This window comes from Anguilla anguilla, chromosome 14 (genome assembly GCF_013347855.1).
Source record: "Anguilla anguilla isolate fAngAng1 chromosome 14, fAngAng1.pri, whole genome shotgun sequence".
NCBI lineage: Eukaryota > Metazoa > Chordata > Actinopteri > Anguilliformes > Anguillidae > Anguilla > Anguilla anguilla.
Genome location: NC_049214.1, coordinates 13,982,840 through 14,004,001, shown reverse-complemented (window position 1 = coordinate 14,004,001; position 21,162 = coordinate 13,982,840). Strand labels below are relative to the sequence as shown.

Here is a 21,162-nt window from a genome sequence, read left to right as displayed (position 1 = left end):
CAAGGACTTCATGCTCATATTCACCCTTTTCCCCATTTTGCAGTCCCTGGCTCAATTTGTACAACATGATGGCGCCCAAAAACCGCATTTCAAAATGCTATTCACCGAGCCTATGGAAAGTCATTGGGTGACGTCAGTGACTTGGTCCATATTTTTTAGTCTGGTGCAGGCCAATATATTCAACGCCAGAGATTCCCAAACTCCCGTCATGGGGGATCACTGTGTATGCTGGTTTTCATTCCAAATTGCAATCGCAGAATTTGAACAAGCTATTATTCTTAATTTTTATGAATTAGGTACTTTTCAAGTTGAGGGATTTTTTTTACCCTCTTAACTCACATTATGACAGAAACAGCTATGTATGCCATGAACAATAAAAGTCCCAAGTTCACATAGTGCTTATCGTGCTATATTGCAAACAATTACATACAAAGAGGCAGTAGTTTTAACTTATCAAATGAGGTGAATCAACAGGCTCATAAACCTGCATTGTGTTAAGTTTTTAGTTTTGTTTAATGATGAAATAACTTAATTAGGATGATGACGAGCCTATTCTTTCATCGCAGTCGTTAATTTGATATGTTTCTTTACCTCTTTTTATACAACTGGACTTTAATTCTTCATGTAATGCAAAGCTAATTCTGATCATATGTTTTAAGCGGGTAAATAATCTCATGAAAATATTAAAGGCAACTAATTAAGAAAAATTGGCTTGTTAAAATTCTGAGATTGCAGTTGTGGTTGGAACGAAAATTTAGCATAATCACTGCAGGACCCGGAACTCAAAACATTAATGTTCAAATAAAGGCGTTCATTAATTCGCAAAATCTGATCGAAGACATTTTATTAAACTTTTAACGTTTAATCCAAGCCTAATTTTTGACCAGAACGCAATATGTGTAAGATAAGGTGTTCAGCAAAGGGATACCAATTATTCGCAGATATTATATTCCGTTTTTGAATTCCTCATTTGTAGGGTAGTAGCCTACACACGATATCGAAAAAGAATGTAATATGTAATCGTCGTAGTTAGAAAACGCAATCGTAACTTACGTGTCCCATTTAAAATGCAGTAGCCTACAAGAGAATCAGACGCACACAATCAGTAAAGCATCCCTTAACAGTCTGTTAATTGGGTTACTGGAGCCCATGGATATATTGCTTGCATTTTTTCCCAGACCTATCAGAGGGTTGAATTACTTGAGATGTATAGCCTAGATAAAAGGACAGACTGACGACATCAATTTCCACATGTCCACGATGAAATTTAATTTAAAAAATGTTTAAAAAACGAATTAAGACATTAATAGCCGTACAGACTCGTTTGTCGCAAAGCCTAGCCTCAGGACTCTTTCTAATGAAATAGTTAGTGACGGTTCCAGCATTTACCCTCATTCAACGAATTTCACTATTTTGCTTAAAGTGATAAGTCAAGTGGAGTGGTTACTGTCATGACTAGTTTACCGAGTCGTATCTCAGTCCCAACAGTGCGTAAATTAGTTTTACACAAAGCCAGATTAATTTCCCAGGGACCAGAATAGACAAGAATTTAAGGATACGTCCAAAGGACAGCACCAGAAAAAGTGACGATTGATACGAGTGACATCTTGTGGCAGCAGCACAAACGTAGCCTACATGCCTACCAGATAGACGAAATTGCCAGGGAATTGTATGACATGCCACAGACAACTTCTTTTAAGCGACAGTCTTTCAAAGTATACAAAAGGCACATCTAGAAATGACTAGATTTAAGTTATGTTATCGTCACCATATACCCATAGTCAGACACTTGCCCAAACCCGGACACGCTCCCTTGTGGCGTATGTCCCGTACTTTCATTGAAAATTTCGAAAGGACGTGGGCAAAAAAGCATTATCTGGTATTTATGGTAATTCAACTACCTTTGTGTGAAATTTCATGTCAATCCAAACATATATGGGCATATTACGAAGTGTTTAATGAACATCATGTCCCAGTGCATGGATGGGCCAATGCCGCACAGGGCAACAGTTTACCCTCATACTCCCACAGGCTACGAATGGGGGTGTCTATGGGAAGGCTAGGCTAGGCTAACCGGCGACGGTCTTCTAGTTTTCCCACTGGGAAGAAAAGTAGGTTAGAATTCATGTATGTACGTGTTTGTGACAAGTGGTGCATTGCTTCTAGCTGTTTATTTATCGGGTAAACGAACACGGAACAACGCCGGCACACACACGCAAATAGGTAAACTGCGGCCGATTATGGGTAACGTGACAATACGGTTTGCATAATTATCAACGTACACTTGATTTGCCCGATAACACATTACCTGTGAACTTCTCAGAGTGCGACGTTCTAAGTTGATGGCGCGTAACCTATACAGTATCCAAACTAGGTTTATTAATAAATGAGCGCAGTTATATATATATGGACTTCCATCGAAGCTTTACCACTGAACAGTACAGATCATTAAAATGCTTAATGCAAACTAATAAGGTTCAAACTAGGAAGGAATTACATTTAGCACGTTAGTCATTTCTTCCAAATGGTCACTTACAGCATTGCGTTCCTGTACAGGACATTCGGGTAGTTTCCAAAATAAAGATATTCATAATAGTAAACGTTTTACATTTCAGTAGCTGCACATATTCCAGATTAAAATCTGTACAAACCATGCCCCTTCCAGCATCTCACAAATATAGTGTATTGAAAATACCTGTAAACAAAGAAAACCCATATCAATTTGAAGCAAATCAATAATCATTCCCATGTCATAAACTGGCAGTAAGTAACTTCAAATCTTGAATTGAAGCAATCTTGATCAAATTAATTGAATTTGAATAGCTGTAACATTAACAAATCTAACTGTTTAATAGGAGGTAAAATACATGCAAGTTAAATCTCTGGCCAATCAGTGGCATTAATAGATCAATTTACCTTCATGTAAGAAAAATCAGCAGTACTGGCTAGTTGCCAGATTTGAGTATGCCTGAAAAGGCTAGGGGAAAAAAAAAAAAAAAAGATTAAATAACCTCTCCCTTCAAAATAATAAAGACACCAAATTCAGGAATGCTTAAACTTTATTGAATTGAAAACATTTAAGGGGGGTGGTGGTTGGGGTTACAGAGGGGGGGAAAAGTGCAGAGCTCAACTTGATTAGTTGCCACCACGAAGACGCAGGACCAGGTGGAGAGTTGACTCCTTCTGGATGTTGTAGTCGGACAGGGTGCGGCCATCTTCCAGCTGCTTTCCAGCAAAGATCAGCCTCTGCTGGTCAGGAGGAATGCCTTCCTTGTCCTGGATCTTGGCCTTGACATTCTCAATGGTGTCACTGGGCTCCACCTCCAGGGTAATGGTCTTGCCAGTCAGGGTCTTCACAAAGATCTGCATCCCTCCTCTAAGACGCAGGACCAGGTGGAGGGTTGACTCCTTCTGGATGTTATAGTCGGACAGGGTGCGGCCATCTTCCAGCTGCTTTCCAGCAAAGATCAGCCTCTGCTGGTCAGGAGGAATGCCTTCCTTGTCCTGGATCTTGGCCTTGACATTCTCAATGGTGTCACTGGGCTCCACCTCCAGGGTAATGGTCTTGCCAGTCAGGGTCTTCACAAAGATCTGCATCCCTCCTCTAAGACGCAGGACCAGGTGGAGGGTTGACTCCTTCTGGATGTTATAGTCGGACAGGGTGCGGCCATCTTCCAGCTGCTTTCCAGCAAAGATCAGCCTCTGCTGGTCAGGAGGAATGCCTTCCTTGTCCTGGATCTTGGCCTTGACATTCTCAATGGTGTCACTGGGCTCCACCTCCAGGGTAATGGTCTTGCCAGTCAGGGTCTTCACAAAGATCTGCATCCCTCCTCTAAGACGCAGGACCAGGTGGAGGGTTGACTCCTTCTGGATGTTATAGTCGGACAGGGTGCGGCCATCTTCCAGCTGCTTTCCAGCAAAGATCAGCCTCTGCTGGTCAGGAGGAATGCCTTCCTTGTCCTGGATCTTGGCCTTGACATTCTCAATGGTGTCACTGGGCTCCACCTCCAGGGTAATGGTCTTGCCAGTCAGGGTCTTCACAAAGATCTGCATCCCTCCTCTAAGACGCAGGACCAGGTGGAGAGTTGACTCCTTCTGGATGTTGTAGTCGGACAGGGTGCGGCCATCTTCCAGCTGCTTTCCAGCAAAGATCAGCCTCTGCTGGTCAGGAGGAATGCCTTCCTTGTCCTGGATCTTGGCCTTGACATTCTCAATGGTGTCACTGGGCTCCACCTCCAGGGTAATGGTCTTGCCAGTCAGGGTCTTCACAAAGATCTGCATCCCTCCTCTAAGACGCAGGACCAGGTGGAGAGTTGATTCCTTCTGGATGTTGTAGTCGGACAGGGTGCGGCCATCTTCCAGCTGCTTTCCAGCAAAGATCAGCCTCTGCTGGTCAGGAGGAATGCCTTCCTTGTCCTGGATCTTGGCCTTGACATTCTCAATGGTGTCACTGGGCTCCACCTCCAGGGTAATGGTCTTGCCAGTCAGGGTCTTCACAAAGATCTGCATCCCTCCTCTAAGACGCAGGACCAGGTGAAGGGTTGATTCTTTCTGAATGTTGTAGTCGGACAGAGTACGGCCATCTTCCAGCTGTTTGCCAGCGAAGATCAGCCTCTGCTGGTCAGGAGGAATGCCTTCTTTGTCCTGGATCTTGGCCTTGACATTCTCAATGGTGTCACTGGGCTCCACCTCCAGGGTGATGGTCTTGCCAGTCAGGGTTTTCACAAAGATCTGCATCGTCACACTAGACAAGAAAGGAGAGTAAATGAGTTTTAAAAAGGGGGACAACGACACTACTATAAAGCAGATGTACAAAGATCAACCAGCCAACTATATTAAGGTTTGTGAAAATATTAATCTTATGAAGTTAGCTTTTAAGATTTGACAAAAAAAAACAAACAAAAAAAGGCCCACAGTGAAAAGGAGTGGCCACTGCTCTCTTGTAAATGCAGTTTTCCAGCTAACAGTACACGTTCAGTAACAATAACCCTGCCTTGAGCTTCATGGCAGTTACTCAGAGCGATGTAATGGCGACTAGCCCCTCCTATTCAGAGCAGCAGCTGACTGACGACATTACAGTAGCAGCTGCTTCTTAGCCAGAGCTATGCTTCAGCAGCGTCCATTTTGAAACTCACATTGAAAAACATACAACTAGGACAACGGCAAGAATGTTTCCCTAAACGAAACTATGTTTGAAAGCTTTCACATTCACTAGATTGCGAAAACGTAATTCCATTTTAAAGCAGACCTCAACTAGTAATTGTTGCCTACTGTTCGCCTTTGTTTACGATAGCCAACTAGCCAATGTTAGCTAATGTTTCCCGACAAGCCGGAAATCCAGATATAAAACCATGTAGATTGAAAACGAGTGCAAGTACCCAAACACAGAGATGTTGCCTAATTGTAATAAAAACCAAAGCATTTTTTAACGATTTGACGGTAAATTAAAGGCCTAACGCGTCAGCTAGCTAACTAGCTAACGTTACATTACCTGCCAAACTAAAAGCTAGCTCAAGTTATTCGACGATATAAAACCTTAAAGACTACCATAACATATTAACAATAAAAATGGTACTTAATATTACAAACTAACGTTCAGTCTGACTATTAATCAGCGATAGAGAAATACTTACGAAGTGTTTTTTCTATTACACCGAAGAGTAACACACCCGCCGCTCTCAACAGGAAACAAATCAGGAGCGCAACAAAGGGCTGTGGTTTTTATACTGAAATGCTCACGTATCCCTCCACTGTTACACCCCAGAGGGACTATAAACTGCGGCTTTCAACAAGTTAACGGATTTTCACGATAATTACACAACATAAAAGCAGGAATATTAATGTACATTATTAAATAAACAAGTAAATATCAATAATATATATTTTACAGCCAAAAACACGATACGGGGAAATAGCTGAAATGAAAGGAGGGGAGGAACAAAAATGTAGTTGTGCGGCACCATCGCGCAGTTTAATTTCTAGAAAAATGTGGAACTAGTGCCAACTGAACTGTTGGCAAAACGTAATTAGCTGGCCAATAACATTTTTCTGGACAGCTAGATAGACTCATTATGACATAAAAAAAAATATATATTACCTCAACCAAAGTCAATTAAAAGTTAACGCTAATTCGTGAAATTCCAGGCTTAATTACTGTGGCTATCGTGTGAATATATTTTCTCAATGACCTAACTAGCTATCTAGCTAGGTAGGTAATTAGGTACACAGTTAATACATATACCATTATTTCATTACACAATTGCTTTTTTCAGGCTGCGCAGACGTATATGATCACCTAGGAAACGGACTGATTCATGTACTTTCGCCTGTTGGAACCAGAGACTGTAAAAAATACCGGTCGACTGATGAGTGGTAGAGATAGCTTGCTGCAACATAGCAACGGCTTTGTGATAGGACATTATCCTTGCCAAATGGTCACATGACAGGTGGAACATCTGTCAAGACTGTAACGTTACGTGTACAAGCTAACGTACATAACACAGTTCTTTTCACAACAAAATACTTTTGATGATTTTAAGTTAATGTTCAAATTAATTAATTTTCTAACGTATTAATGTTACAAATTAATGTTCATATAATGAACGTAAACAATCCGATTTTAAGGGGTTAAACGTTTGGCTACGTCAAAACAGAATACGGAAGTGGAAAGCAGCTAGGGTTACGCTGGATAGTGTGAGATAGTGATGAGAAAAAACACGACATTTCACAGAACACAACATTTCACAAAACACAATAACATTTTAGAAAATACAACGACATGTTGTTGTGAAATGTCGTGTTTTCTAAAATGTCGTTGTGTTTTGTGAAATGTTATTGTGTTTTGTGAAATGTCGTGTTTTGTGAAATGTTGTCGTGTTTTGTGAAATGTCGTTGTGTTTTGTGAAATGTCGTGTTTTCTGAAATGTGTTTTGAGAAATGTTGTTGTTTTCTGAAAATGTCGTTGTGTTTTGAGCCTCAGGGCCACCGTAATAATGCCCACCCTTGGACCAATCAGAATCAAGTATTCAGCCAATAGTTTGATATAGTCACCTATGGTGGTATATTGCATACTGCAGCGTAATACCAGCAGGTATGTTCTTTGGTCAAGGCCAGATATTTCTTAATTTTTGGTTTGACTAAAACAGACCAAGCTACATTGGGATCATTACTAAAAGTACAAAATGAGAATCTACATAGGCAAAGTCCAAGAAAGAGTTTGAAGGTGGATAAACCTTTTTATGCATTAAGGGCCAACTGCAAACTAATTTCTCTTTTGAAGATACATTACTCTCTTGAAGATGACCTGGGAAAAATATACATCACGTAAGAGAAAATGAAAAGTGTTTTTCTTTTTGTATGGACATTTCTATAAATGAAACCAAAGCAAAGAAACGTCAAAGACACTTTTACATTTTAAAAAATTATTTTAATGAATGTATTTCACAAGTGAACCTGTGAGAGAGTACAAGTAAACAGAAGAATGTATAAAGACCTGATAAGTGCTTTCACTGACTCATTTGCACACAATATCTCACTCGCTCTCTCTCTTACACACTCACACTCTTCTTGTGCATTTAAACCAGCCATCCTTTTGTTGCTGTAGGTCCAAGGATGGTCAAGCTGGCATTTGTGATTTTGTGAGGGAATAAACACATTTAAAAAAAAAAAAAAAAAAAAGCAACCAAGGTTTCACTGGCCAGTCAAGTACTTATGCCTCTCAAATCCATCCCCACAACCACCTGAAATGCTTATTGTTGAAGGCTATCCTGTGGCATGTCCAATTACAGCACTCAGTCTAAGCGCCATCGGTAGGATGGTGCAAGATGGGGCATAACATTATTCAGCGAGGGAAGGTGTCGGTCAGCAGGATTTCCCTGGCTCTCTGAACAAAAGCAACTTGTCTTGGTGTTTGCGGTCTGCCTGTGCCAGCTACACAAGCAATGCAGTCCACCAGCAAATTGGCTATGCAGCAGCTGAGCTGACTAATTCAGTCAATGCACGTGCTAGTCAATGCTGTTCAAAAATAAATGGGTTATATTGCAGTGATGAGAAGCATATAAAGTATGACTGGTTATTTCAAATTGGGGGGAAAAAGTAAAATTGGAGGGGGGAGATAAAATCTTTAAAAATGCAGACTATTGCAAGTGTGGTTTAAATCAAATGAAGCTGTTAATTTCTATATTGCTTTTTTGTGAAGGAATAAATTAAAAAGAGCATAATTGTGCAGATTACTTCAAGAGAAACAACAGTCAACTAAAATCCAAAATTGCTGGCTTTCAAGGTGAAACTGATTCGTGCTCTCATCTCTATGAAGAAGTGAATCTGGGTGAAAATATGTTCTAAATGATTGGTCCACACTGTGCAGCTGGTGAATGAGTACAGTGATCATAGGCTGCTCCGATGTTTTTCTTATGCATAATGGAGGAAAGCACTCCCATAAACTTCATCCACAATCGCACACTTATTACAAAGAATTTTTCATGTGATGGGAGTCATTATTGTCATATTATAATTGCAAAAAATAACCTGTCCTTACACTGAAAATAGGAGGGATTGCAGGTCTTCGTTGTTGAATTCTGAATTATTTTTTAAAGAATGTGTCTCTAAAAGTAATCTAAATAAATATTTATGCAAATGTATCATATATTGCCATATTTCACAAACTGTTACTTCACAGGGACATGATTAGCAAATTATTCACCTCCAAACAAAAACATTTTGATCTATTTTTTAGGAGCACATATGGGGTTATTACAAGTAAGGAAAAAAAGTTCTTCCCAGTGCTATCCTGCATTTTTTCTTGTTTTAAGGTTAAATTGTACAGACACAAACTGCACGACAGAGCTCACATAAAAGCATACGAACCAACCATCTACAGTACAAGGAGAGCCACTCTTCCAGAGCTCAATTTCCCCAGTGAAATTGGGAGGAGAGGGCTGTATGTTAGTGCATACGTTTCCATCCACCACAACAGCTCGTCAAGGCATGCACATTTTCAGGCATTTAGCACATCAACCTCCTTATCTCTGTCACTCTCAGAGTTAAACTTTGACTGTCGTCTCTAAGCTCCACGCACTTGCACAGTCTACAAATTTTACCCTTGGAAAGAGTGAGTAATGACAGACAGCACAGAGAGGGGATGTTTGGGGTACAAGATAAAAAGACGGATGTTTGCTAAGGAGTGGGTGGGGTGAAGAAGTGCCAGAGGGATGTCTAGGGGGCGAGTCCAGTTGATTTTAGCAATGAAAGTTAGTTAAGCCTATACCAAGATGCAGTCCAACACTCTACACACTTGGGCATATGCCTTCGTGTAGTAGTCACTTCTCTTCTATCAAACCACCAGTATTAATTACAAAGAAGAGTGGCAGACATGCTGCAAGCAGAACACGAATGGAAAAGGTGAGGAAGATTAAGTTCAAGAGATCTGCTGAAGGAATTGCCCTAAATGACGTCAGTGTACAAAACAAATATAAAAACAAAAGAATAGTCTCCAGAACCTTCCACCCTTTTGTACCACAACTGGGGTGGCCTTGTGCGCTAGGAGGCTGTCAGGCAGGTTTCCTGGTGTTGGGACCACTGGCGTGCACCCCTCTGAGGTGGAACGATCCAGGCTGCGATGCAGATCCATTTTGGAGGCACTGACCTGCACTGACCTGTTCAACCCTCTGTATCAGAGCCATTGATGAACACCTTAAATGAAGAAAGAGTGGCTTACAACATACAAGTCCATATTGACACAGATACGTCCACCTTTTAACCTTTTACACTTGCGACTTAAAGTGCCATATCCTCAGTCTTCCTCCTGCATCTTCTATGACACTTTGACAACGTTATGCCGCAGGTCTATGAACTCACTACAAACTCTGCTGATGACCTGGCATCATCTCTGGTTGTTGCCTCAACCTTTATGTACCTTTTTAGCTCATTGTGAATGGCTGTGCTAGATGGCTAAATTTAAATGTAGGCTACCAGTGTACTCAATTCTCATCTGCAGCGACTACCCAGGGAATGAAAGTTGGTGGGAAATGAATGCAAGAGATGGAGTAGCCAATCAGATGTAAGGGGATGATTAGGTTGCCAAGTGTAAAGAACCAAGTTTAAACCGGGGTATATATTTTGTCCAGAGAAATTTAGTCTCCCATCCAGGCATCAACCAAATCACCATCCGCTTCGCTTCAGCGGTTTTAATTAAGACGGCTACGTGGTCTGCACTGTAAAATTGGTCTGCACTCTTTTTTCTATTTTATTTTTATTTGCAACAGGGGGAAAAAAACAAACATTTTCATCAGTGTGTCAAGAAAATATCTTTGAGAATTGAGTATACGCACCAACCAACTTATTACAAGTTGGGAGAGTGCGGTGGTCCATTTTTAATTAACTCCATAGTGGTACTGCCATCGTCATAACAAAGCTGGGCTGGCGTGGTTGACCATGCATCTCCTGAAGGTATGTGGTGTATTTAACAGGGGAATAATACATATGAACATTGGATATGGCGGTTTCCCTTTCATCCCAGCCAGACACACACGTTTCCGTATTAAGATTTCTTAAAATGGCATTGGATTGTATGCATTTGTGATTTGTATCATGGATCTAGGCTGACATAGGTAACTTTCATTTAATGCTTAGTGATGTTTCATAAACACTCACTAGTCTAGGAATGTTGATAGCCAGACCTTGCAGTGTGGCTCACGTAACTCACATAACTCAGGTGCATGCACTTTCGTTCTCTTATGTTGCTGGGGATAATGAGCTAAATGATTGCAATATGATGATGAAATGCAATGTAATCTGAACAAGGATTCAAACACTGTGCATGGGGTAAGACTCGGCAACATGCAACCTGACAGAGCGGTTGCCCATTTCCTCTCGTCTATTTAGAGGACTATTAATTGATTTCTGCACACTTACTGGTGGCTGTCCTTTCAAATTAGCTGGGGTTTTGAAGTCTCCTTTCATTACCTACAAAGAAAGAAGGGCGGAGGACAGAGAACTATAAACATCACATTCACATACATACTGTCCTTTCCCGTTTAGAAAACGTTACTGTAGCATTCGGTCAGGTGGAACAGATTCGGCTTGGTCACGCCTACTGGTGGAGAGCACACGCACCCAGGTTGCGTTAGCTAATCAGACCAGGTGCATTCTTCTCCATGGTACGTGGCTGAGACCAGGAGTGCACACCAAGAGAGCACATTTTTGTGTTTCGTTTGTGGAGCACGAAAGAAAAGGTGAAAGAGAACTGCTGCTGAAAAGCCAGCTCTGAGCAATGATCTGAAAAGCTTCCGCTTGGTTTTGGTTTCTTTTGTCTTTATTATTTTGGCTTGTTGTTTTAGTTTATTGTTTCGCCCAGAACCCGTGAGGGGGAAGGGTGAAGGTGTTCATTTGTTTTTGTGTTGGCGTGGGTGTGCTCTCTCAGTCTCCATGCGGCAACCAACGGTGCACACCGAAACTTCTGCATCTCCCCACAATGGTGTCACACCGCCGTGTGACAATTACATTTTGGCATCTAGCAGATGCTTGGATCCAGAGCGACATACACAGATTACACTTTTTTAAACATAGAATCAATTTGCACAGCCAGATATTTTTTACTGAAGCAATTCAGGTTAAGTACCTTGGTCAAGGCTTTCACTTTAGCCTCAGTGTGCATATTCTGACTGCAAGCACGCGCATAGTGGAAAATTGGTATAGATGAAAGTGCTTTCAGACTGTGCATGTGCATGCGTGTGCATGTGTGTGCCAACACTGTGTGATTATGGTATTACACTCGTTACACAGTTTTGTGCGACTGTGAGGCCCTACCCTCTCAGTGTTGTTGACCACTGCAGGGTCTGGCTGGCCGTAGTGGGGCGGGTTTGCGTTGGGGTCGTAGCCCAGTCGGCTCAGCATTGGAGCAACCTCAGCCATGTCTGCCAAGACGTCGGCTGGAATGTGGCCCACCCAGCGAGTCAGAGCTTCTAGATTCACAGGCTTGATCACCTGATCTGTGGAGCGCTCAATGCTGTAAGAGAGAGAGGCAGGGAGGGAAGTGAGCAGTTTCTCGCAAACAGTATGCATATTAAAATGTATTCACACATTCAAAAACCCATTCTTTCTCCATCTCCATCTTGCACACGCACACACAGACCAACCAAAACCACACATGCACTTCCTCTGCATTCTCTCTCCCACACACACATACCAGCCATACTCATGCACACTTCCTGTACATTCTCTCTCTATCTCACACGCACGCACGCACACACACACGTTTGTATTGCCATACTTGTGAGGACTTCCCATTGACTTACATTCATTCCGTAACCTCTAACCCTAACCCTAACCCCAACCACTACATGCCTAAACTTAACCCTAACCCCTTAACCTAATTGTAACCCTAACCCTAAGTCCTAACCCTAAAACAGCTTCTTGGACTTGTGGGGACCAGCAAAAGGCCCCCACCTTGCATAATTTTCCTCATCTTTCTATCCTTGTGGGGACATTTGGTTCTCACAAAGATAGTAATACATGCCCACACACACACACACACACACACAGCGGCACAGCCATCTCACCGGGACAGGGATACCCCCCCGGGCTGGCCGATGGCGTCCTCGTGGTGGAGCACGCCCTCGTGCCAGGGCATGCCCAGGAAGCGCAGCACTCCCTGCATGGTGGCGCGGGGCTGCAGCACCAGGCTCTCGTAGCGCACGGTCAGGCAGCGGCCCGCGCCCACCTGCACGCACTGCGCCAGCATGGACTCCACCGCCCGGCTCCACTTGGTCAGGCAGTCCCGGTAGCTGGACAAATCGAACCCTGCGATGGTCACGCGCCGGGAGATCATGGAGTGTACTGCCGCTCGGCCGTCACGCAACATGAGCAGGAACTTAGAGCTGGGGGAGAGACAGCGAGAGAGGCAGAGAGCGAGGGGGAGAGAGAGAGAGAGAGAGAGAGAGAGAGTTCAGACAGAAATTCTACTTCACCACAAAATCACAATAACAAACCTGGAGGTAGTCAAACAGAGACGTGAATGCAAGCCGGTGGACTCACTTGGGAAAGATCTGGGACAGGTAGATGGCGCTCTTGAGGGTAAAGGGGTCCTTGTTGCAGAGTAGGGGGGCGGGCTCCCCGTGCCGGGCGATGATCTCCAGCAGGAAGGCGGAGACGGCCGAGTCCAGCACCTCCTGGCTGACTCCCGCCTCCTCCAGCCGCTGGCGCTCCTGCCCGGCCCTCCCCCAGGCCTGCCGCAGGGCCAGGAGGCGCGGGATCACCCTGGTCTCCTCCCCACAGCGGATCTCCGGGTGGGCGTCCAGCATGACCCGCATCAGCGTGGTCCCCGACCGCGGGACGCCCCCCACGAACACCAGCGGGGTGTCCTGCCCGTACCGGTACTCCGTCTGCCGCCAGTCCCTCACCAGCACCGACACGCCCCGCCCGCTCCGGTCCCGGCCCGGGCACTCCAGCGCCCGCTGGCACAGCCGTACCAGCCCGCAGGCGCCCGCCAGGCACAGGAGCCCCCACGCCACCCGCCGGGCCGACAGTCGCATCCCTGCGAGCGTCTGTGCCTCACCACAGCTCAGAGAGGGGGCGCAACTGAGCACCAAGGGGACTGGGAGTCATACTGGTCTGGGAAAGGAGCGAAACAGGGGGAGAGAGAGAGAGAGGATACAGAAGGATAGAGAGTAACAGAGGGGACAGAGTGAGACCAGGAAAGGAGGACGAGGGACACAAGACCTAAATAAAAATAAATGCATGGTAAAAGCTGGATTGGATTTGGATTCATTTTTCTATTTGACCCATTTTTCTGATGAGACTTACTAACAAGCTGAAACACCAAGCAGCCTATGATTAACAAGCACCAGAACAGAGCAGCCAGCACCACTGTAGGCTAGTCATTTACAGCAAAGTAGATCAGATTTTGACACAAGTGATGGAATGGATATACTGTTTTAGTTAGCCATACAGTTGCCATCCCAGGGGGGGTGGCTAGATTGTCTTTGACAAGACTGGCGGAAGGCAGTTCTTCGAACGTCCCATTTAAAAAAGCCCAGTAGAGTTAGCTCAGAAGGACCCAGGCCCCGAAATCTAAATGTGAACTCTGTGAACACATGAGGCTCTGTGCTTTTCGATGTCCTTCTGAAATTGCAACCATTCCACAGGTCCCCTGCTGGGCAAAGGCAATATCCCAGCTTCCAGGTCACCCATACCGAGAGGAGACTCACATGCCAGAGGAAGACATGCGTGTTGTCCTGTTTCAGGAGGCAGAGTATGGCAGATGGACATGTGTGTGTGTGTGTGTGTGTGTGTGTGTGTGTGTGTGTGTGTGTGTGTGTGTGTGTGTGTGTGCATGTATGCTTGTGCATGTATATGTGCGCGTGTGCACATGCGTGTGTATGTGTGCACATGTGCGTGTACGTGTGCACGTATGCATGTGTGCATGTGTATGCACGTGAGGAGAGAGGAGTGTGCACATAGACTGGGCAGTGCAAAGATAGGGCCCTTAGCAGGGATCACTCCAGTGTGTGGTAAGTGCGCTAGTTCCCATGAGATGCGGTTCGATTGCTCAGTCACCACAAACACTAAATTACAGCCCACCATGGACAGATGGGGGAAGATCCAGTTTCACACAACGGCGCTAACTGCAGACCGGCAGCACAACCCACACATGCAGCCGTCGGTGCCTGGGCCGAACAACCCAACACAAACGAAACACACAGCCAGGCCCAGTGGGCCCACGGCACAGATACAAATCAGAAAGAGAATATGGGGGAAAATGGCCGTGAGAAAACTAGCATGTTTCTGAACTGAAAAAACCACTGGGACCATTTCCCCTGAAAGCTCTACTTCCTCTCCAAGCAGCCTACAGCCGACAGGCAGAATGTCCAACGACCCCTAACACTGTAAATTTAGTCACTACACAACTGCCCAGAGTAACACTAAAACTGAAAAGCTTACCGTCCCACTGGCCCAGTAGACTGTGGTATTACTTTTCTTTGTGGAGATGTAGAGGGACGTAAGTTAAAAAGTATCTTGAAAAATTGACTTACTGAAGCTGGGTGTTAAGAGCTGTTGGAACAAAAGTTCAGTGACCTTTGTAAATTGTCCGTAGACCATTTCCATGCATCTGCATCAGACTAGTCCATACTGCACGTTACTTTTAAATAAAGTTCATACATTTAACTTGTGGAGTTGGTTACAGGCAGACAGAGGAAAAAGAGATGTGGGAAGAGAAGGAGACGGATAATTAGAAGCAGAGAGAGAGAGAAAGAGAACGAAACAGGAGGGAACAGCAGAAGGGTGAGCTCATTCCAGCAGTGAGTTGCTTTTTGAACTTTGACCGTTGCCCTGACAGAACTCTCTCCACCAAGTTCAAGACGTGACATATGCTGGACATATGCTGGAGATTAGCGTGTGTCAGAAATAGCCTACAACAGGGATAAATTTGTAATAAGAATCTTCAGAAGAGAGAGAATAACTAACGGGGATGAAAAAGACAGAATGTGTCCAGAAAGCACGAGGGAGACTTAGAACAAAGAAGGTGGGGGAGATCAGAGATAGCGAAAGTGACAGTTCTCACTCGGAACAGGAAGCTGCTATGTGGGCAGAAAGGTACAGAAGGTGGCAGAGCACAGGGTACGAAAGGAGGCAGTAAAAAGAGGGAAGAAGGATAAGACCAATGAAACTGCATTCACCAGAGCACCCGTCCGTCACCACAGACAGCAAACAAGGTTGCAAAATGGATTTGCCGATATAAACTACAAGTCCCATCATGCCCCATATGACTACACTTATAGGCCAAACCACAGCAGTGATTTCATTGCCACATTGTTTATTTGCCTCACAGGCACAATGTATGCTACATGTATAAACTTTACAGAGAGGGATATTTGCTGAAGCGACGTGGTTAGAATACTGTGCTTCGCTTGAGGTAAGAAAGGGAAAGCAATCTTTGGATTAAAAAGCCACATCTCCTTAATCGCTTTGCTGCACAGCTGCCTGGGTCGCTGGCAAAGGAGGCTGGCAGTACCCCTGTCTGGCTTGGCCTCGAACTTCTAAAATTCAAAGGAGGGCATCTAAGACAGAGGAGCAGCTCATTGCAGATCAGAGCCAGGTGGTAGGGTGTTCAAATCCCACACAGATCACCAAAAATGTGCCCTGCTTTAAAAATGGTTTATTAAAAAGCCGTCTTACAATCTGCCTCTGCTCAGAGACTCGCAAATTCTGAATAACTAAAATCCACTTGGCTGTCACCTTCTTAAAATTGCTTACAGAACTGGCAAGTTCAGACGGCAGTACCGTCATTTCTCAGGTTACACCTCCCCCTCCTGAACATATACAACGTAAAGTAAGAAAAAGGCCCGAAAAGAGCACTTAGTGAAAACAAAGAATGCAAACGGCTCAATCCATCTCAAGGACTGCATTTCGATTTAACACTTGCATTTATGCATTTAGCAGAGGCTCTTAGCCACAGCAACTCACACAAATGCATACAAAACAAAGTTAAGCAAAATGCAGAGACAGTAACAAGTTATCAGTGTCACCGTCAATAGTCATTAAATAAACTTATAGCATACAGTAATGTTAATGGCCATAGGAGGTGCAAGAGAAATTGAGCGTATGTGACTGTGCTTTAAGTAGCAAATGGATTTGAGGGTCCAGTCTTAAACGTAGCATAAACTGGGCTGAGTATGCAACCCATAACAAATTCTCAAAGTTCAGGGTTGGTTGGTCCCAAGATCTAGTTTTGAACAGAGGAGATTCCAGCCAACATCAACAGATAAGATCGTGTCTTCACTCTACTAAACTGCTAAAGTAAATAAAATGATAGTACTACAGCAGTGAACAGGCTGGAATTAATACTGACACACACTGCTGCATTGTTTACGCCACTTGAAAATAATAACAATGGTTGGTTTGTTAGGCTAACTTTACATGTATTAATTACAAATGGCCCTTCTGTGCCTTCTTGGCAACATACTTTTATTTTCCTGGGAATAACACTGACAGTCTCATCTTTCGTACATTGCTCTGGATAACAGTGTCTGCTAAGTTAATGTAATGTAACTGGGTTGGGTGGGTTAGAGGACTCTGCTTTAGCACTCAGGGTCAAGAGTGGGCAACTCCATGCAGTGACCATCTACCCTAATACCTGTAAGCCCAGAGACAGGTGTCACAAGGATGAACCATGATTAATCCAATTTTACACATTTTCTTATCATTTGTCTGGAATTATAATCCAGACAAACCAAATCTGAGATGCTCAGTCTAGGTTGACGGAGTATTATGATTCATTCACAGACCGTACACATTCACGTGCACGTTCCCCATAAAGATTGACTGAATTTCTTTTCTCTTTTTTAACTTTTAAAAGAAGATTAATTTTCAGACATTTGCAATGACTGTACAAATGTGTTACCATTAAACATGTCAGACAAACCAAACTCTAGCCCCCCCACCCCCCACCATACACACACCACTGCCAGCATTATCCCACACTACGATCTTCATTCATCTGGCTCATAAGGAAGAGGCAAGCTTTGAGCTCTGGGTTTTGACCTTGTCTGGTGAAATGACATTTGGGAGATAAGGCCTTGTTTAGACAAGTGCTGCTGATGTCTGTCTTTCTGGGTCGCTCTGTAGTGTCAGATCAATCAGCTACTTCCTGACAGTCTATACTAAAACCCTTCAATCATTATCAGACAAGAACTCAGGTTTGCTGTGTGTGTGCGTTTTCTTCAGAAAGGTACTCATGTGGATTACATTCGTCTATATCTTAACTGGATGTGGTGACAATGACAGCAACACAATACAAGGACCGTCAGTATAGATTAAAATTCCATGCTTCATCAAATGTGTGCAATTCTAGCTTATGTCTGCCAAGTACTTCAGTCCCTCGGTGTCTATGAAATTGTCTGCAGAATCATCAGACCGTAGTCAGACCATGCTGATAACGGCTCAGTAGTCTGCCACACGATATAACGAAGCACGAGAAACCAGGTACGAAAACGAAGAAAATAAACTGACCTTCAAAGCAACCGAAGATGTTATTGGCGCACATGCCCCAGATAAAATGCGCCAAACAATCACCACGTAACATTTTTTGGCTAACCGTTAACGGGCGGATATATGGACTAAAATATTTTACCACTTCCACAAATGTCGTGCAAGCCTTGAGGTAACTGGCTACAGTTCCAGTTAGCACCGACGCGAACCATGACGATTAATCAATTTCTCTTAAAGAAAACGAAAAATTGTACATAAATATGTTCACATGAGAGAAACGATTTAAGTTACTAAAAGATATATCCCATCTGATTGCCTGTCAAATGACAACATACGCATTAAGGCTTATTACAGAAACGCTGCACTTTACCTGTCTAGTTTAGGTGGACTGACATCCGTACAAGCTGCGCCGCTGGTTCATCTGTATCCTCAGCTGAAAGCGGCAATAATGATGAATGTAAAAACAGTGAACCTTGTCGTTCTGGGGTTAGCTTCGACCTCTCTGCCAGCGCAAGGGAGAGTTTGAATGAAGCTTCGTGCGAAGTAACACCAATTGTGTACGTGTGCGTGTGTTTCAGCTGAAACGTCGCCATCGACCAGAAAGCAGAACTGTCTCTGGATACTGCAAACGTTAGATACCAAAGCTAATTGTGCAAGAGACCGCAAAAATCATCCAGCACTCTCTCAGACCTGTATAAATCAGTATAGGGTAACGTACTATGTTAACGATACTGCAACCAAAAAAATACGCAAAGGATACACTTACAATCTCTCCGTTCCTTGCATTAGTACCCCACTTAACAGCTTGCCTGGGCGTCAATACTATGCATAAAGACACACGATCTACACAACAAAAATACGGTACTCTCGCCTTCTATGCAAATTAAATAGGTGGAGTTATGCCTCACAAGTAGTGTGACGTAAGACACCAAAGCCCGTTTTTGTTGGATGTTGCTTAGACGGAAGTGGAAACTTGTGTCAATTTACTCAAATAAGCTTATCTTGCATTTTCGATCTTTCAACTGAAAATTGAAGGTAAGTTATTAGTTGGGAACACTTGCACCATTTTAAAACCCATGTAAACGCCACGCTGCCAGGTGTTGTGTAAAAGTAGAAATTTCCCTTTGTTAATGGCTGATGAATTTCCCGCATTTAAAAAGTCCGATTGTTTTCAGTGTTGTACAAATAGTACTTTGTGGCGTTATCCAATGGAAGTTCCCTTGTGCAATATCTTGCTGTAGATTAAATGTTTGTTTTGCACTTTAGAATCCCCAAACTGATAATCGTTAAAATAGGCTAATATTTCTCATATTTACAGTCTATAACATCCTATTTTAAAACAATTGGCACAGCTCACGTGCTTTGACAAAAAATGAGTGATTGTTCCTGTTTTATATCAATACAAAAATTAAAAGAATCCACAGATGTTTTTAAAAAGATTTATTTTTTATTTTGTTTTACCATTTATTTAGGGAAATCTGTAACATGTCCCTGCTGAAAATTACATTTTACACCAGCCTAAACTGGTCAAACTGGTTTAGAATGTGTTTTTCTACACCTTTAGCTGGTCGACCAGCTATGTAGTCAGCTAGTCCACCAGTTTGATCACCAACTTACTTTATCAGCTTAACCAGCTTTGACCAGGCACAGATCAGCTATGACCAGCAAGAAGTGTCTAAATCACAGCTTAAACCATTTTAAACCATTTTAGAATCTCAGCTGGATTTTGCTGGAATTTTCAACAGAAGTTTTTCTTGTTTTAAATGAAAATGTACATTACTTGGCATAAAACATCACACATACATCAAAATAAATACTTCATCTGTTTTTTTTTTTTTCGTTTTTTTTTTTCATTTTCAGTTGCATGGGGAGGGGGGAAAGGGGAATCAGATACTACAATATAACCTGTACTAAAACGGTCCAAGTACAAAGCTGTAAAAATGAGAGCAGGCAGGGAGGGTGGGGTGGGGTGGAGGGGGGGGGGCACACAGATAAACAACTTTTTTTTCTGGCTGCCTGTGTGCCTGTCACCGTTAGACACTCAGGTAATGCCAGTTCCCCCTACTCTGTAAATCCCAGACTCAGGGATTTCTCCATTAGACAGACTTGCGACATGCGGCGGTTGCTTTTGTCAGCACTCTTGCCGTTTGCGCTGGTGCTGAGCGTGTGGCCGCTGCATCGACATATTCCTCTGTCTCAGTGTTAACTCTCTTTCTCTATCAGTCTATGGGACGGGCGGTACCTGTAGATTAAGAACTGAATTTGGAACGCTCTGTTGGGGCACTTTGCTTATCGCCCTCTGCTTTCCTGTGGACTGCTCTCCTCTCTTTATTTTGAATCAGTCCACTCCTATCTATCTTCATCTCCTTCCTCCACCTGCCCCCTCCTGTCCCACCCCTCCCAGTGTAGATGCGCGTAGCCCCTCCTCTTTTCCTCCACGCAGTCGTGTCTCTTTCTCTCTTCGGACCCCAGCTCCATGAGCCCTGCGGTAGCTGCAGCTGTCGTGTGCATGGCGGGCAGATTCATGAGTGGGGTTAGAGTGAGGTGTATGGGGTGGGTGGGGATTTTGGGGGGCATTGGGGGCATTTGGAGGGAGGGGTATTTGACAGGATATTTACATAGAATCCTTTTTTGTGAGGGTTTGGGGGCTGGGTCAGGGTTCATTCCCTTAGGGGTGAAGGGATTCCTCATATTGACACCTCGTATTCCCTTGTGTCCTGGAAGAGAAAGTTTGAGAGGAAGAGCAGAGAAAGGGACCAAAGGAAAGAGAGGATGAAGGAAGGAGAGAGATAAAGATTAGTGCAATTGCACAGCTTTTGCGTTTGCATTGCTTTTGTAATCAGTCAGAAATGTTTTATTATTGTGTCCATGTTTTTGCTTATCTGAATGGGTGCCTGCATTTATACGCTCCTAGTACTTCCATCTTCTGGTGATAATGCGTGGGAGCTTGTGTGTGAGTACTGGGTCTTCAGCAAAGCAATTTGACAAAAGTGATAATATGTAAATGCTTTCCTTGAACTTTATAGTTAAATTTTGGCTTACAAAAGGTAGCAACAGAGAGAGAGGGAAACTGCAAGACAGAAAGACAGAGTGAAGAGAGAAAGAGTGAGCAATAGTAATAGAGAGAATGGTGGAGATGGTGTAGAGAGAGAAAATGATCACAGGCAGCCTATGTCA

At 43.5% G+C, this 21,162-nt stretch overlaps 3 protein-coding genes across 9 annotated transcripts in view; all 3 read right to left on the bottom strand.

The window, feature by feature from the left end:
• Positions 1-3,051: 3,051 nt before the first annotated feature.
• ubc (ubiquitin C) lies at positions 3,052-5,788 on the bottom strand. Its single transcript, XM_035390013.1, has 2 exons — positions 5,634-5,788; positions 3,052-4,744 (listed from the first exon to the last, which is right to left on the bottom strand). The coding sequence occupies exon 2, from the start codon at positions 4,735-4,737 to the stop codon at positions 3,136-3,138; it is 1,602 nt and encodes a 533-aa protein (XP_035245904.1). The 5' UTR covers positions 4,738-4,744; positions 5,634-5,788; the 3' UTR covers positions 3,052-3,135.
• A 1,616-nt stretch (positions 5,789-7,404) lies between these two features.
• Positions 7,405-18,886, bottom strand: tpst2 (tyrosylprotein sulfotransferase 2). Of its 6 annotated transcripts, none has more exons than XM_035391503.1 (7): positions 18,752-18,873; positions 18,356-18,418; positions 13,033-13,608; positions 12,558-12,875; positions 11,806-12,004; positions 10,912-10,962; positions 7,405-9,690 (listed from the first exon to the last, which is right to left on the bottom strand). In XM_035391503.1, exons 3-7 carry the CDS (start codon positions 13,527-13,529, stop codon positions 9,658-9,660), a joined length of 1,098 nt encoding a protein of 365 aa, XP_035247394.1. In that variant the 5' UTR covers positions 13,530-13,608; positions 18,356-18,418; positions 18,752-18,873; the 3' UTR covers positions 7,405-9,657. The 6 variants fall into 6 exon arrangements, with proteins under 6 accessions (XP_035247394.1, XP_035247398.1, XP_035247395.1 ...); XM_035391507.1 differs by having other exon boundaries at positions 13,033-13,603; XM_035391504.1 differs by having other exon boundaries at positions 18,356-18,487; positions 18,752-18,866.
• A 524-nt stretch (positions 18,887-19,410) lies between these two features.
• Positions 19,411-21,162, bottom strand: part of LOC118212199 (seizure 6-like protein) — a 41,339-nt gene continuing 39,587 nt past the window's right edge. For both annotated transcript variants that reach the window (XM_035389874.1, XM_035389876.1), the window contains exon 17: positions 19,411-20,702. In XM_035389874.1, coding sequence (XP_035245765.1) covers positions 20,673-20,702 — 30 coding nt within the window. In that variant the 3' untranslated portion in view covers positions 19,411-20,672. The remainder of the gene's footprint in view (positions 20,703-21,162) is intronic.

Bases quoted from the DNA above. Each gene is read 5' to 3' on its own strand.
- ubc (XM_035390013.1), bottom strand. From the start codon at position 4,737: ATGCAGATCTTTGTGAAAACCCTGACTGGCAAGACCATCACCCTGGAG.
- tpst2 (XM_035391505.1), bottom strand. From the start codon at position 13,529: ATGCGACTGTCGGCCCGGCGGGTGGCGTGGGGGCTCCTGTGCCTGGCG. The intron at 12,876-13,032 runs GTGAGTCCACCG...TCTCTCCCCCAG, and splicing joins CTGTCCCAGATCTTTCCCAA to CTCTAAGTTCCTGCTCATGT. The intron at 12,005-12,557 runs GTGAGATGGCTG...TCTCTCTTACAG, and splicing joins GGGGGGGTATCCCTGTCCCG to CATTGAGCGCTCCACAGATC.